Genomic DNA, 18,056 nt, shown 5'->3' with positions numbered 1-18,056 from the left:
GTATTAGCATTGTTTCAATACCTGGCAAACTAATAGCGACTATCCTGTTTAAAACGGTCCAACCAGGACTGAACGACTCCCTTCAGGAAGAGCAGAACGGATTCCAGCCGAAACGATCATGCACTGATCTTGTATTCACTCTCAGAATGATTTTTATAAGAAACAAATGAATTGCGAAATAAGCTATAATTGGTCTTCATATATTTTGAGAAAGCTTTTGACTCCGTAGATCGCCAAACAGTTTGGAGGGTCTTCCGATACTATGTCATTCTGGATATGCTCGTCCGAACAGTTCAAGCACTCACAACGGTCAAGCACTCGTTCAAGACGCAGAATGTTATGTGAAGACATGTGACGGGAATATCTAATACTTCTGCATCATGACAAGGTGAAGCACGGTTTTGTGTAGTCATCGTTTTCATTGATCCTCATCATTATTCTCAGCACCTACAAGGGAATGAAATGCAGTAAAACAGTAAGAGACACCGAGATTTTCATTTTGCAGACGATATCAGTCTTCAAGAGTCCTGCAAGCATAAGCTCCAACGATAGAGACGTCAGAGAAGCTGCTGAATCTTTCGGTCTAAAGACAAACTCAAACAAAAAAAAAGGTATGACCAACATTTTATCTCCCCTCCACCTAAGATGCGGCAACCAGACGATAGAGCAATGTGTAGAATTCAAATATTCAGGATGTACAATCCAAAATAATAGATTGTGACACTGTGAACTTTATGACACTGCCTTAAATCTGGCGTAGCCAGTAGTACTCTCTCCGCTCAGGCTGTTCAGCAGCCACATCCTCTTGACGCTTTACTATGGTTCCGAAGCCAATCAGTTAAATCAACAACTGAAAAGAAATTCCTCATCTTCGAAAACATGTGTTTAAGACGCATTCTAAATATCCACTGGATCCAAAAGTACCGAACTCTTATATGCGATAGAAAAAGTATCAATCACTGACAACTGAAGTGACCAAATATATGGAGTGAAGATGTATCTGGCACGTGATTTGCACGCCCGAAACTCATTTACCAAAGGTGATATTACAATTGCACCCACACAGTACCATAAGAAGAGGACTTCCCGAGAACACGCTGCGACGCAGCTGCCGAGCTGACCATACAAATCTCAACACCAAGTTCCAACCCGAATGGTACGATGTCTGGGCGGTCTCAGCAACAACGAGAAATGACATGTGACTCTTCTAGGATGTAGCAAGCGCCGCGGGAGGCAGAGGAGGATCTAAGGTTTAAGGTAAGGAAATGACGTTGATGGCGTTAGTTGCGAGCTGGCTATGGCGACCAGCTTAGCTTTCCAGCCAGTATTCGCAGCTAGAGGAATGATACCAGACCTTTATTCGCGAGAACACAAGAATTGGCTAGACTTGCCAAGCAAATCAGAAGTATCCACGACAAGTGGTTTTCAAACTAGTGCCAACTCAAACCAATACGCTGATGGTTTTAAAACAACAATTAAGTGTCATTTTTTCTTAATTTCGCAAATTAATAAATTCATAAAATGAAAATTATTCTCAAAATCTTGCAAATTATAACAGAGACCCAATTAGTGATGCACGTTCACTTAGATAAGTTGATTAGAATAATGGAAGCTTGGCCGATTTTCAAATATCTTGCTTCTTCATTCGATATTTACGAGAATTTTCACTAACCGGTACATGCCAGCTTTGTTCTCCATTGAATATTCACGACTGGCACTTTTCTTGTTAATCGAATTTTTATAGCCACAAGGACCCGGCTTGTCGCTAATAGACCCTTGTAAATAACCAAGGCTGTATCCAGGAGGGTAGGGGGTTTATACCCCTCCAAAATGTTTGTCCGACTCGTAAAAACGTAAAAAAAATGAATATGGGTTTTTGTAAACCCCTCCCTTGAAAAAAACCTTTTGTAAATCCCCCTCGAAAAAAAACCTTTTGAACCCCCCCCCCGGAAATAAAATCCTGGATACGACCCTAGTTACAACTAGGAATAGCACTATACGACTATAATAAGCAATACCACTATATCACTATAATAAGGTGTGTCATTTGCAACTAACGGTAACTAACGTTAAACACTACCGTTAAGGGGGGGGAAGTCGCATGCACCAAGTGAACGTTTTTTCTGAGCGTAGACTGTAGAAAATGCGAAAAGCAAGTACATGTGGCAGCATTGTGTTGCTCGCTAATGTCATGTAGTGAGTAATCAACAAAGACAAACATACATACAACTGTTTTTGTCAGCTAGCCAAATTGTTTTTACAACTGTTTTTGTCAGCAAGCCAAATTGTTTTTACAATTTTTTTTTTTTCTGATATCCGAATTCAAGAAATTTAACGTTTCGAGCAAAAAGTGCGATCAGGGCCGTATCCAGGTTTTCTTTGGGAGGGGGTGGGGTGCAAAAACACATTAAATGTGATTTTATGCATTGATAATAAGTTTTACGAGCTGTAAAACATTTTGGGGGGAGGAGGGTCAAAGCCATTAACTCCTCCTTTGAATACAGCATTGAGTGCGAGGCACAAAAATTCAAACGTCATCACGATTATAGGCGTAGTGAATGGTGTGGCACAGAAATTATTTTACGATCATAGTAGAATGTATCAAGCACATTAAGCACATATTTCACAAGTTGTGGTCGCCCTCCACCAAAATCTCTAGGAAGAAGGGGTTAATAGTGTCTTGTTTCGTTTTAAAGAATAATAGCTTCCTCAAATCCGTGAATTAGCCGTTTTAAGCAATAGCCTCTGCCATAGCCTCAGGAATTCTTCCGGATACTATTGCATAGGTAATCAAATCACAAACTTTTTGGATAAGAAAAACATACAAAAAGCTGTCTTCAATGCATCCATCTAATTGCTAATTTCTGTACATGAAACTGATTTCTAGGATTTTTTTTTTAATTCCACTGTAAAACCCAAATATAAAACTGAATACAAGTCTCTATAATAAGGCACTGTCACTGCATTCACAACCACGTTCCATAGGTTGCATATACTGCAATAATTTAAAGTGCTTTAGATTCGGAGATACTCATTTTTAGTGCTGCGGAAAGGTAAAGAGGTTGTCAAGCACGGTTATAAAAACACAACTTGTAAGAAGTAAAACAAAGCGCTGGTTAACGAAGAACACTAAAGCTGTGCTATTAAAAAGCAAAAAAAAATTAAGAAGTCAATTAAAAAGTTAATTAAAAGTTAATTTGTCATAAAGGGCAAGATGGATAGACTTGAGAAAACTTGATTACCTTCATCTCCGTCACACTAGGTATCTCTTCGTCCTCTGAGAGCATGCTATCTTGATCCCCAATGCTCTTCTTCCTTTTTTCACAATTTTCCTCCATCCTCAACTGGCCTTTAATCTAAAAATATTAAGTCTACTTTGAAGATGCTTCAACATAACTCAAATTCAGGAGAATCATGTTCAAATAGTTCGTGGTAACGAACTATAAGTAACAAGCGACTGAGCCCAATATTAACCGAAACTCCAAATAAAGACAGTGTTCATAACAATTATTACATCATTAAGTTTAATGTTGACCATCAAATGCTACTAACATGTGAAAATTAGCCTGATTTCTTTTAATTGGGGGGAAACATCCCCGAAAAGTCAAGGAATATTAGTCAGAATAACACTGTCAGATTCAGCATATCAGAGAACTCAGCTTTAAAGGTTCCAGCTCCTATCTACAAGAATGTGAATTTTTTGCTAGAAGAAATGGCTGAAGCGTATTTGTTCGATTTTTTTCCCTCAAGGATGACTGTATCGAGTCAATGGTCCTAGAAAATAGGAAGAAGCCTCATTGGAACGGATATTAAAGTTCTAGTGCCTTTCTTAAGTGACCCAAAAAATTGGAGGGCAACTGTTATCATATGTTCCTTTTTTCTCAAAGATATTCAATAAAAATGTTCAGATAAATATTTGGTTTAGCCTAGTTGTAAGGTCAAATAACTATACCTCTACGGATGACCTCATCCCCATTGCCCATGAGGAAAGGGCTATAGGTTATTCAGTTTTTCCAGTGTTTACGCATAGTTTTTGTTATTGGGAAATACTTCTTTTTTGTGTGGGGGGTTAAGGAAAGGAAAGGGAGGAATTTCCCGCATCAGTTGAAAAGTAATCATAAATTAAACATAATAAATAAGCTTTTTCAGCTGGAAGTAAGGAGCAACGTTGAAACCTAAAGGAGCAGAAAATATTCCTTATGTGTAAGGGGGCTGTTCCCTCCTCAATCCTTACTTTTACGCTAAAGTTTGAATTTGTGTCACAAATCTTTGAGAAAGACTACTCCAACACAATTTCCGTTGAATCTTAACGATAAGGAATTTTAAACAACTTAATTACTATAGCGTGAAGAACAAGTGATCGAGGAGGGGACAGTCCCCTCGTATTCGAAAAAAAATTCTGTTTGTTTTTAGTTGTAACGTGGCTCCGATTGTAGACTGACTGTTGTAGGCGTAATACTAACTAAGATGCGTGTGTGCTTAAGTTGCCAATGCCTTTTATCCCTGAATGTGTTCACATCTATTTTCTTTTGAATGCGTCTGTGAATCTGTATCCAGCTTATTGGCCCCCCCCTTAGCGCAAAAAAAGTAGCCAGATCTGCAAACAGGCATGAATACCATAATTTATTTCGAGAGGGGGAGATATTCTCAGTCGGAACAGAAGGCAATTCCTCTGTTTTATTTAGAGGCACAAACGGAACTGATCTCTCGTCTCACTTAATTTAGATGAAGCCTGAAACAGTGCTGCGGGGTGATACTTACCTAATTCCTTATGATTCCAAAGAATTTATTCCATCCCTTTATTTTTGGTGCTAGTGGAGGGGGCGGAGTATTGTGCCCGTCCCATTATGACAATCTTTTTTAAGCAGCATGAAACATAACATTTACACGCCTAATGGAACAGAGAACGCGAGGCATCTTAAGCCTTACTCAGACAATTTTTAGGGTAGGGTAGGGGTAAGAAAGTGCTACCAGGAGTTTGTTTTGAGCCATTTTAATGATTACATTTGTCTTTTCCTCTTTGTATACAATATTTCAATGTATTTAAACATTTGTAAACATTGTATTTAAACATCAGGAAACGCTATTTTAGGGGTTGTGATGGCTTGAATCGCATAGAATGTCAAGTCACGCCGAATTTCAATCCATATGAAGAATAATCCGCCTTTCCGTGCACCCAAAATTTTATAGTGAAAATATTATTAAGGACTTTTTCAAAAAACTAGGATTCGTCGGAAATTTTTACTAAATATTCAAATTTTGTCAAAAATTTGAATTATAATCCAACATTTTAATTCTTAAGCAGAAATACTGAAAAATTCAAACGTCATCACGATTATAGGCGTAGTGAATGGTGTGGCACAGAAATTATTTTACGATCATAGTAGAATGTATCAAGCACATTAAGCACATATTTCACAAGTTGTGGTCGCCCTCCACCAAAATCTCTAGGAAGAAGGGGTTAATAGTGTCTTGTTTCGTTTTAAAGAATAATAGCTTCCTCAAATCCGTGAATTAGCCGTTTTAAGCAATAGCCTCTGCCATAGCCTCAGGAATTCTTCCGGATACTATTGCATAGGTAATCAAATCACAAACTTTTTGGATAAGAAAAACATACAAAAAGCTGTCTTCAATGCATCCATCTAATTGCTAATTTCTGTACATGAAACTGATTTCTAGGATTTTTTTTTAATTCCACTGTAAAACCCAAATATAAAACTGAATACAAGTCTCTATAATAAGGCACTGTCACTGCATTCACAACCACGTTCCATAGGTTGCATATACTGCAATAATTTAAAGTGCTTTAGATTCGGAGATACTCATTTTTAGTGCTGCGGAAAGGTAAAGAGGTTGTCAAGCACGGTTATAAAAACACAACTTGTAAGAAGTAAAACAAAGCGCTGGTTAACGAAGAACACTAAAGCTGTGCTATTAAAAAGCAAAAAAAAATTAAGAAGTCAATTAAAAAGTTAATTAAAAGTTAATTTGTCATAAAGGGCAAGATGGATAGACTTGAGAAAACTTGATTACCTTCATCTCCGTCACACTAGGTATCTCCTCGTCCTCTGAGAGCATGCTATCTTGATCCCCAATGCTCTTCTTCCTTTTTTCACAATTTTCCTCCATCCTCAACTGGCCTTTAATCTAAAAATATTAAGTCTACTTTGAAGATGCTTCAACATAACTCAAATTCAGGAGAATCATGTTCAAATAGTTCGTGGTAACGAACTATAAGTAACAAGCGACTGAGCCCAATATTAACCGAAACTCCAAATAAAGACAGTGTTCATAACAATTATTACATCATTAAGTTTAATGTTGACCATCAAATGCTACTAACATGTGAAAATTAGCCTGATTTCTTTTAATTGGGGGGAAACATCCCCGAAAAGTCAAGGAATATTAGTCAGAATAACACTGTCAGATTCAGCATATCAGAGAACTCAGCTTTAAAGGTTCCAGCTCCTATCTACAAGAATGTGAATTTTTTGCTAGAAGAAATGGCTGAAGCGTGTTTGTTCGATTTTTTTCCCTCAAGGATGACTGTATCGAGTCAATGGTCCTAGAAAATAGGAAGAAGCCTCATTGGAACGGATATTAAAGTTCTAGTGCCTTTCTTAAGTGACCCAAAAAATTGGAGGGCAACTGTTATCATATGTTCCTTTTTTCTCAAAGATATTCAATAAAAATGTTCAGATAAATATTTGGTTTAGCCTAGTTGTAAGGTCAAATAACTATACCTCTACGGATGACCTCATCCCCATTGCCCATGAGGAAAGGGCTATAGGTTATTCAGTTTTTCCAGTGTTTACGCATAGTTTTTGTTATTGGGAAATACTTCTTTTTTGTGTGTGGGGGGGGGGTTAAGGAAAGGAAAGGGAGGAATTTCCCGCATCAGTTGAAAAGTAATCATAAATTAAACATAATAAATAAGCTTTTTCAGCTGGAAGTAAGGAGCAACGTTGAAACCTAAAGGAGCAGAAATTATTCCTTATGTGTAAGGGGGCTGTTCCCTCCTCAATCCTTACTTTTACGCTAAAGTTTGAATTTGTGTCACAAATCTTTGAGAAAGACTACTCCAACACAATTTCCGTTGAATCTTAACGATAAGGAATTTTAAACAACTTAATTACTATAGCGTGAAGAACAAGTGATCGAGGAGGGGACAGTCCCCTCGTATTCGAAAAAAAATTCTGTTTGTTTTTAGTTGTAACGTGGCTCCGATTGTAGACTGACTGTTGTAGGCGTAATACTAACTAAGATGCGTGTGTGCTTAAGTTGCCAATGCCTTTTATCCCTGAATGTGTTCACATCTATTTTCTTTTGAATGCGTCTGTGAATCTGTATCCAGCTTATTGGCCCCCCCCCTTAGCGCAAAAAAAGTAGCCAGATCTGCAAACAGGCATGAATACCATAATTTATTTCGAGAGGGGGAGATATTCTCAGTCGGAACAGAAGGCAATTCCTCTGTTTTATTTAGAGGCACAAACGGAACTGATCTCTCGTCTCACTTAATTTAGATGAAGCCTGAAACAGTGCTGCGGGGTGATACTTACCTAATTCCTTATGATTCCAAAAATTTTATTCCATCCCTTTATTTTTGGTGCTAGTGGAGGGGGCGGAGTATTGTGCCCGTCCCATTATGACAATCTTTTTTAAGCAGCATGAAACATAACATTTACACGCCTAATGGAACAGAGAACGCGAGGCATCTTAAGCCTTACTCAGACAATTTTTAGGGTAGGGTAGGGGTAAGAAAGTGCTACCAGGAGTTTGTTTTGAGCCATTTTAATGATAACATTTGTCTTTTCCTCTTTGTATACAATATTTCAATGTATTTAAACATTTGTAAACATTGTATTTAAACATCAGGAAACGCTATTTTAGGGGTTGTGATGGCTTGAATCGCATAGGATGTCAAGTCACGCCGAATTTCAATCCATATGAAGAATAATCCGCCTTTCCGTGCACCCAAAATTTTATAGTGAAAATATTATTAAGGACTTTTTCAAAAAACTAGGATTCATCGGAAATTTTTACTAAATATTCAAATTTTGTCAAAAATTTGAATTATAATCCAACATTTTAATTCTTAAGCAGAAATACTGAAAAGGGAGAATACAGCCGGTCAATTTACAAATATGAAAACATACACTTTTAACAGCAGAAAATGCCAGCTGCTTACACTATTTGATTTCTAATAAATGTTTTGCTGGATTTTAAACAAGCCAAAAAAAAATCCAATTTTTCCGTTGAATTGTGATTTGCTATTTGAATTCCAATAAATTATTGAATATACTAAAAAATTATTGAAAAATATTGAAAGTATTAAATAATATGTAATAAAAAATATTAAATTATTGAAAGATTTATGCATTTTTCAGTAAAAAAAAAACTGTAATTTTCAACGTAAATTGGTTATATTAATCAACATGGTTTGGACTTAAGCAGTAGATTGAAATTCCTTGAATATTATATTAAATTTGACTGTGGTACCATTGAAAGTAATATATTCAGTACAAAATCAATCCAAATATTGGAATTGTAACAGAAAAGGAGGATGCTAGTTGATTTTTTTAGGTTAAAAAGATAATATAAAACTAAGGAAATATATATTTACTTTGAAATGAGTTGAATTTACACGTCTATAGAACGAACACCAAGAAATTTATGCACAAAAATTATCTTTTAAGTTTTAAATGGGCTTTTCTTTAATAATACATTTTTAGCGTTTCTGTACGCAGACAATTTTTTAAGATACTATCTTAATGTTACCAGTACTAATGGTTAAAATATAGTGCCTTCTGAATTCAAGCTTTTCTAATTAATAACAAAAATTCTTCGGTGAAAACAACCTGTATTTTTGCGATGAACGTCATTTTTCTTGTGAGACCCAAAAAGCGTGTAAAAAAAAGCCTTCCCCGAATTTACCATAAATTTGCAGCTAACACTAAATAACCAAGTAAGCAAATATATCAGAGGAAAAAGGAAGCCTGTAAGGGCATTCAATTCCTTTACGTGCACGTAAAGGAACCAAGAGCTTCCAAAAAAAAGAAAATTTTCCAAAATAGCGCACGTTTCAACTGGACTCAAAAGTACTACACTTTAATAGCATTAATTTATTATAAAGTTAATTTAAATAAAGGGACATTTTGAAAACTAGGTTCTATCAAACAGTTCATGGTAACAAACTATAAGTTAGAAGCGAGTCGGCTCAATAACAACCGAAATACTAAAAGACAGGAGTTTGCTAACAACTGATAAAAAGGGGCTTTTTATGCGGATTCCAAATGTAATTATGTAATTAAGATTGAAACTAATCATCAAAACCTATCCCATGAGAAGATGTTTTGTTTTCGCCAGAAAAAAGATCACGGATCCGTTTTTTTTCCTAGTGCTATCTTTGGGTAGCCATAAAGATTGGAGGTCTGATACCCCCCCCCCCACCTAATTTTTGCCGAAAAGACATTTGTGAATTTCTTAGACAACGATATGATTGAAAATAGCGACGAAGACCACACTGCCTTTCCATAACAAACAAATTTTATCGTTGTAGATCGAGACTTCAGCGACAGGAATTGATTGTGAAGTTTTAATGACTCTTGTTAAAATTTGTAATAAGTTTTCTATGTATTTTCAATTTCGCGATTCTTTTTATCAGCAAAAAAATGGATTACCCATGGGGGCACCTTTATCCGGGCTACTAGCAAATATTTACGTCGAGAATCTTGAGAATTGGGCATTGAATTCTTATTTTCTAAAACATGTCTATTGGGGTCGTTATATGGATGACGTAATTTCACTTTGGAATTATGGGGAAGCTGAACTTCGGGGCTTCTTAGATCATCTTAACACTTATGACCGAAATTTGCAGTTCACCCTTGAAGTTGAAATTGAAAATAAACTACCGTTTTTGGATGTATTAATTATTCGTAATGCTGATAAACTGGATTTTAATATATATCGAAAGCCAACACAAAACAATAGATATCTTCACTTTAATTCAAATCACCCCCCACAAGTTAAAAGAGCAGTTGTAATTTCCCTCATTGATCGTGCCCTAAATATTTGCTCCCATTCATATATAAATGCAGAAATAAATTTTATCAGAGATATTCTTTTTGGTAATGGATACCCCATTCCTTTTGTAAATAAAATAATTAGCCGTAGAATAAAAAGACATTCTTGTAAAATCGAAGAAGATACTTCACAATGTGAGGCTATTGATAAGCCCTCAAATATTGTCTATCTTCCGTATATCCCAAAGATTACAACAAAATTAAAAAATATTTGCACAAAAAATAATCTGTACGTAGTTTTTACTAATAATTTTAAAATCATCAATTTCTTAAATTCGGGTAAAGATAAGACCCCAGTTACTCGCCAAAGAGGGGTCTATCAAATACCCTGTGATTGCGGAAAATACTATGTCGGCAGGACCCATCAGAATCTAGACAAAAGGTTACAACAGCATAAAAATGACATAGACAAGGCCTTAATTTCAAATGGTTCCAACAATTCCTTTGATTCTGCTCTAGGTTGGCATATATTTAATAATCCGTCCCACATGATACTTTTTGAAAACTCTTCACTCATTAGTAATGATTTGGGAATAAAACAGGTGGTTCGAGAATCAATTGAAATTAATCTCAAAATAAATAAAAATATTTCTTTGAACAGGGACTTGGGGGAATACTCACTAAATTCTTTATACTCAAATTTAATTAAAAATGATCTAACAAAATATTTTACTAAACCAATTTATAATAGTACTGAACCAACTACGAAAAGGCCTTTGAGACAGGCTGCTAAACAAGCAAGATTAGCTTTAAGAAATTGCATCTAATCATTTTATTCTCTTTAGTTTGAATGAGTTTATATTTCTTCATTTCATTCTTTTCGCCAGTCCTGGTTGAACTTCGCTGAAGTAAGGATGCTAGGGCTATATTTTTAAAAAAAAATTGTTTTAATAAGTGTTTTTATATTCAGTTTTAATTCTCACAATTTGATGTAAGTTCTTTTATATATATATATAGTATTGTATTGTGCTGAAGACGGCCCTTGGACATAGGGCCGAAATATCTACATAAATAATTTCCATTGTCTTGAAAAAACTTTCCCTATTGTTTCTACGTTGTATTTGTTTGTTATGGAAAGGCAGTGTGGTCTTCGTCGCTATTTTCGTCTAGCTTATGGGGAGCAGTTGACCTATGATATCTTTTATTTTATTAGTCTAGGTAAAAAACATGCTAATATTATCAATCAACAAAAATTTTTAGAATCCTGTAGAAAGGAAAACCTTATTCCCAAGTCTTTAAGATATAAATTACATTTAAATACCCGAAAAGAAGCGCAATTTGCCCATACACTACAGTTAAAAACCCTAGTCCATATTATTAAGGACAAAAAACAGAAACGACATATTATTTCTTCAGAGAGAAAATCGTTGGAAACTTTTTTGCTGGAAAACCTGTCCACCGTTGATTTTGCTCAAGTTGTTAGATTAGAAAGGAATTTGTTTAGCCACGATTTTCGCTTGTCCAAGGAACGCCTCTATAAAAAATTAGAGGGCTTACGAAATGAATCTTCGATGAGAAACCGTATTTATTCTCCAAGATTCACTCCTGGGTCTGCTATCGTTAACCTCTCTTCTAAAACATTGGAACCCCAGGAAATCGAAACACTAGAAAAAGGTCCAAAATTTTCTTTTCTACCGAAACAGGTTCCTGTGGCAGATATAGTTTCCTCTCTAGAGTCCGCTTTGCATAAACACTATCCTTCTGTCTCTAACCCGGATGAAGTTAGATCTGGTCTAATAAATATCCTCTATAATAGCCAAAAAAAGTTTAAGCCTCCTACTAATTCCACACCGAAAAATTTGCATGACATAAAAATACTATCTAATCTCCGAAAAGATCCTTCTATTATAATAACTAAAGCAGACAAAAGCAATTCACTTGTTGTCATGAATACAACAGACTATGACAACAAAATTTTTTCGCATTTAAATGACACAATTACATATCAAACAATAACTCATGATCCTACTGATCAGTTCACTAATAATATTATAAATGAATTAAAGCAGCTAAAACAAAATGGTAAAATCACCCCACAACTATACAATAAATTTTTTCCCCGTGGTAGTTTCTGTCCTAAACTCTACGGTTTACCAAAAATACATAAACAGGGTATTCCCTTAAGACCTATTGTAGCTTGTACTAAAGCTCCCGCTGCCAATATTGGAAAATGGCTTTGTGCAGCTTTCAAACCTTTATTGTATTCTCAAAATTCCTATATTCATAACTCGGCAGATTTGATTAAAAAACTTAGCAACACAAGTATTTCAGAAAACACAATAGTTAGTAGTTTCGACATTGTTTCCATGTATACAAATATAGATGTAACTATTTCAGAGGAATTATTAAAAAACAAAATAGAAGAAAATTACCAATTGATCGAGACTTCAGCGACAGGAATTGATTGTGAAGTTTTAATGACTCTTGTTAAAATTTGTAATAAGTTTTCTATGTATTTTCAATTTCGCGATTCTTTTTATCAGCAAAAAAATGGATTACCCATGGGGGCACCTTTATCCGGGCTACTAGCAAATATTTACGTCGAGAATCTTGAGAATTGGGCATTGAATTCTTATTTTCTAAAACATGTCTATTGGGGTCGTTATATGGATGACGTAATTTCACTTTGGAATTATGGGGAAGCTGAACTTCGGGGCTTCTTAGATCATCTTAACACTTATGACCGAAATTTGCAGTTCACCCTTGAAGTTGAAATTGAAAATAAACTACCGTTTTTGGATGTATTAATTATTCGTAATGCTGATAAACTGGATTTTAATATATATCGAAAGCCAACACAAAACAATAGATATCTTCACTTTAATTCAAATCACCCCCCACAAGTTAAAAGAGCAGTTGTAATTTCCCTCATTGATCGTGCCCTAAATATTTGCTCCCATTCATATATAAATGCAGAAATAAATTTTATCAGAGATATTCTTTTTGGTAATGGATACCCCATTCCTTTTGTAAATAAAATAATTAGCCGTAGAATAAAAAGACATTCTTGTAAAATCGAAGAAGATACTTCACAATGTGAGGCTATTGATAAGCCCTCAAATATTGTCTATCTTCCGTATATCCCAAAGATTACAACAAAATTAAAAAATATTTGCACAAAAAATAATCTGTACGTAGTTTTTACTAATAATTTTAAAATCATCAATTTCTTAAATTCGGGTAAAGATAAGACCCCAGTTACTCGCCAAAGAGGGGTCTATCAAATACCCTGTGATTGCGGAAAATACTATGTCGGCAGGACCCATCAGAATCTAGACAAAAGGTTACAACAGCATAAAAATGACATAGATAAGGCCTTAATTTCAAATGGTTCCAACAATTCCTTTGATTCTGCTCTAGGTTGGCATATATTTAATAATCCGTCCCACATGATACTTTTTGAAAACTCTTCACTCATTAGTAATGATTTGGGAATAAAACAGGTGGTTCGAGAATCAATTGAAATTAATCTCAAAATAAATAAAAATATTTCTTTGAACAGGGACTTGGGGGAATACTCACTAAATTCTTTATACTCAAATTTAATTAAAAATGATCTAACAAAATATTTTACTAAACCAATTTATAATAGTACTGAACCAACTACGAAAAGGCCTTTGAGACAGGCTGCTAAACAAGCAAGATTAGCTTTAAGAAATTGCATCTAATCATTTTATTCTCTTTAGTTTGAATGAGTTTATATTTCTTCATTTCATTCTTTTCGCCAGTCCTGGTTGAACTTCGCTGAAGTAAGGATGCTAGGGCTATATTTTTTAAAAAAAAATTGTTTTAATAAGTGTTTTTATATTCAGTTTTAATTCTCACAATTTGATGTAAGTTCTTTTATATATATATATAGTATTGTATTGTGCTGAAGACGGCCCTTGGACATAGGGCCGAAATATCTACATAAATAATTTCCATTGTCTTGAAAAAACTTTCCCTATTGTTTCTACGTTGTATTTGTTTGTTTATGATTGAAAATAGTTGAAAGGTCCAATAACTAGGCCTATACTCTTGAAAATGGTATATTCTTCCACAACCCCTAGGAAAGGGTTGTTAGTAATGCAATTTGCCTATTGTTTACATTTAGCATTTTTCCCGGGAAATATACGGAAACTTTTTGCTATGAATGTTCTGGGAAGGAGGAGGGTCCCCAGGAAGAATTTTCTATGTGGAAAAAAGTTTCTATCCCAGAGTAAATTATACGCGGGGATGAGGAGGGTATTTCCATGGCTAAATATCAAATTTTATTAAGATCTGATTACCCGTTCGCAAGTTACAAATACCTAATTTTTTCTAATTTTTCTGAATTACTCCCCCTCCCCAACTCTACCAAAGAGAGCAGATCCAGTCCGGTTATGTCAGTCACGTATCTTGGACATGTTTCTATTCTTCCCACCATGTTTCATCCTAATCCCTCCGATTTAAGTGTTTTCAAAGATTTTTGGTCCCCCCCCCCTCCAATGACTCTGGATCCGGTCGGGGATTAAAATGAGAAATCTGAGTTACGAGGTCCTTTTAAATATGAAATTTCATTAAGATCCGATCACTCCTTCGTAAGTTCAAATACCTCTTTTTTCTAATTTTTCAGAATCAACCCCCCCCCCCCCAACTCCCCCCGGAGAGGATCCATTCCGGTTATGTCAATCATGTATCTAGACCTTCTGCTTATTTTTCCCGCCAAGTTTCATCCCGATCTCTCCACTCTAAGCGTTTCCCAAGATTTTAGGTCCCCCCAAAATCCCCCAAATTCTCACCGGATCCGGAGAGGATCAGGTCCGGTTATGTCAGTCACGTATCTTGGACTTGTTTTTATTCTTCCCATCAAGTTTCATCCTGATCTCTTCGCTTTAAGTGTTTTCCAATATTTCCGGTCCCCCCAACTCCTCCCCTCCCCGATGACTCTGGATCCGGTCGGGATTTAAAATATGAGATCTGAGTCACGAGGTCCATCTAAATATGAAATTTCATTAAGATCCGATCACTTCTTCGTAAGTTAAAAATACCTCATTTTTTCTAATTTTTCAAAATTAATCCCCCCCCCCCAACTCTCCCAAATAGAGCGGATCCGTTGCGGTTATGTCAATCACGTATCTAGGACTTCTGCTTATTTTTCCACCAAGTTTCATCCCGATCCCTCCAATCTAAGCGTTTTCCAAGATTTTAGCCCCCCCCCAGTTCCCCAATTTCACCAGATCCGGTCGGGATTTAAAATAACAGCTCTGAGATACTATCAAATTCAAATTTCAGTAAGATCCGATCACCCGTTCGTAAGTTAAAAAATACCTCATTTTTCCAATTTAACCGCCCTCCCTCCCCCCAGATAGTCGAATCGGGGAAATGGCAATTTCTATTTCTGGCTCCTAATGCGCCTGCCAAATTTCATCGTCCTAGATTACCTGGAAGTACCTAACTAAGGGGTTCTCCCCCTCGTCAATACCTCGCTCTTTACAATAAAGCTTTATTTTGGTCCCAATTCTTTAAGAATGACCCCAGAATCACAAAGGCCGTAGAATAAATAGTTCAAAGTAAGAAAAATACTTTAGCGTGAATAGTCAGGTTTTGTGGAGGAGAAGAAACCCCTTATATACATAATAATTCCTGTTCGCTTTAGGTTCTAATGCTGCTCCTTACTTCCACCTGAAAAAACTTTTTCCATCATTATTTTTTTTCATTATTTTTTTTAAATAAAGCTAGAAAATCCTGCGGCCCCTTCACGGAAATTTTCTTCCCTCATGATAAATTCCTCCATAGAAAGATCCTCCCACGTAACTGCCCACGTCTGTACACATCCAAATAACCATTACTACATGTAAACAATGGTCAAAGTTTGTAGCTTACAGCCCCTCCCCCGGGGACTGTGGGGGATTAAGTCGTCTCGAAAGACATAATTATTAGGTTTTCGACATGTTGAACAAAATGGCTATCTCCAAATTTTGATCCAGTGACTTTTGGAAAATGAGCTTGGGAGGGGGCCTAGGTGCCCTCCGAGATTTTTGGTCACTTAAAAAGGGCGCTAGAACTTTTAATTTATGTTAGAATGAGCCCTCTCGCTACATTCTAGGACCACTGGGTCGATACGATCACCCCTGAAAAAAAAACAACAAAAAAAACAAACAAACAAAAACACGCATCCGTGATCTGTCTTCTCGGAAAAAATACAAAATCCCAAGATTCTTTGACTTTTAAGGGCTCTTTCCCCCTATTTTGTAAAATAAGGCAAATTTTCTCAGGCTCGTAACTTTTGATGGGTAAGACTCAACTTGATGATACTTATATATTTAGAATCACCGTAAAAATACGATTCTTTTGACGTAACAATTGGTATCAAAGTTTTATTTTTTTTTTACTTTCGGTACCATTGAGCGGGTCGCTCCTTACTACAGTTCGTTACCACGAACTGTTTGATAACCTAATAGGGTATGTGTCCTTCTCTCCAGTTAGTTATCTAGGCGAATATAATACAAAAAAAAAAATAGCTAAACCTCTTTTCCCATTCAATACTCTTTCCAAATATGATTATTATTGCTTTTACAATTGTCCCAATCCCCCCCCCATGATAGTACCAGTTATAGTCATAGGCTATATGCGAAAGTTTAGTGGTTTATTCGTATAACCATTACTTTTTTTGGTGTGTATTTCACATCAACAGTTGCTTCATAATGCCAAGTAAAGTCAATTTAAAAACAGCAAACATTGGCACAGGCATATAGTCTATGCAAATATGGCCTCATTAGGCCTAGTCCTAAACCTAGCCTATAGTCTTAAATCCCACAGGAAATTATTGAAGGAATCGGCTTATGCTGTGGTTTTTAGATGCCTTTCCTTAGGCTGAAGGTTTTATAGGCTACAATAGTTCAAATTATCTTAGCAGTATTTAAGCCATACAAGAACTTTTTCCCCACTTAAAAAATAGAATTGCAAGTCTTAAAAACCAAAGAATCAGGATTTAGAAAATGTAAGAGACTCAAAACACTTTCCTTCTGTCCCATATGAACTGTAGATCGATTTATGAAAGTTTCACTTTAATACCATGAAAATTTTCTAAGATCATCAAAGGTCAGTGTCATTTGGAGAGGGACAGGGTGGAATTACATAGGCTAATTGTGAAGAGCCCCTACTCTGCACTTTAACCCATCAAAGCCCCAAATCTGCGGCGAAGCCTAGGAGCATGTCTATTTATAATATAATTGCCATAAATGATTTTATAGGTCTTATTACCTTTCACAGCCTAGTTCAGATATCCTCTACCCCGTAATAAAGTCCTCACTAGCCTACTGTATATTCGGTTTGCTACGCTTTATCTTTCAAATGCTAAAAAATAATCTGAGAAAAGAAAAATGTAAAAGTTTCAACTCACACAAAGAATTTCTAATTTCGTCTGTCCCTTCAAAAGCTCGGAATCACACTGAAACTGAAACAAACAACAATTTGAAATTTTTAACTGAACGTGAGCGAATGAAATAATTCATCTCGACACTCTCCTTCTACATATCATGAAATGGTAAGAACTATGTCAAATTTTACGTTTTACGTTTGAGAGGGGAAAGTGATAGATAACAATTTCCTTTGTCTACTTTTTGATGGGTAGTAACAAAATTATTAAGGAAAACAATATGCTGATACTGCTGTGTGAAATCAGAGTCAAGATATCCCGTTTAGTGTTGGTATGAGAATCGGAATCTTCTGTCGAAATTGATTCAATGTTTTAAATTGTGGCTGCAACTGATGGAAACCAGGGTGGTGGTGGCAAAAGTGTATTTTCCAAAATCAAGGGGTGGGTCTATTTTGTTAATTCTTCGTTTTTTTAATGAAAGTACCAAAAAAATCATTTTTCAATGAAGATACTGAAAAAAGTATTGGCACTTGTCTGGTATTGGAAACTCACCCTAGAAGTGAAGTTAGGTTAACCCTAATGAAATATATCAAAATATGATGATGAAATAATACTTTAGAAACAAAATTATGGAA

General features: G+C 35.7%; 1 protein-coding gene across 2 annotated transcripts in view; it reads right to left on the bottom strand.

Annotated features, from left to right (window-relative positions):
• Positions 1-17,570, bottom strand: part of LOC136035015 (interferon-induced very large GTPase 1-like) — a 36,742-nt gene extending 19,172 nt beyond the window's left edge. Inside the window, exons 1-3 of one of the 2 annotated variants that reach the window (XM_065716596.1) lie at positions 17,446-17,570; positions 6,034-6,147; positions 3,243-3,356 (exon numbers count right to left, since the gene is read on the bottom strand). In XM_065716596.1, the coding sequence (XP_065572668.1) occupies positions 3,243-3,356; positions 6,034-6,129 (210 nt within the window). In that variant the 5' untranslated portion in view covers positions 6,130-6,147; positions 17,446-17,570. The remainder of the gene's footprint in view (positions 1-3,242; positions 3,357-6,033; positions 6,148-17,445) is intronic. The other variant, XM_065716597.1, reaches the window with a different exon arrangement.
• Positions 17,571-18,056: the final 486 nt, after the last annotated feature.

This window comes from Artemia franciscana, chromosome 13 (genome assembly GCF_032884065.1).
Source record: "Artemia franciscana chromosome 13, ASM3288406v1, whole genome shotgun sequence".
Taxonomy (NCBI): Eukaryota; Metazoa; Arthropoda; class Branchiopoda; order Anostraca; family Artemiidae; genus Artemia; species Artemia franciscana.
The sequence above is the reverse complement of the archived record's forward strand: the minus strand, read 5'-3'. Positions and strand labels throughout refer to the sequence as shown.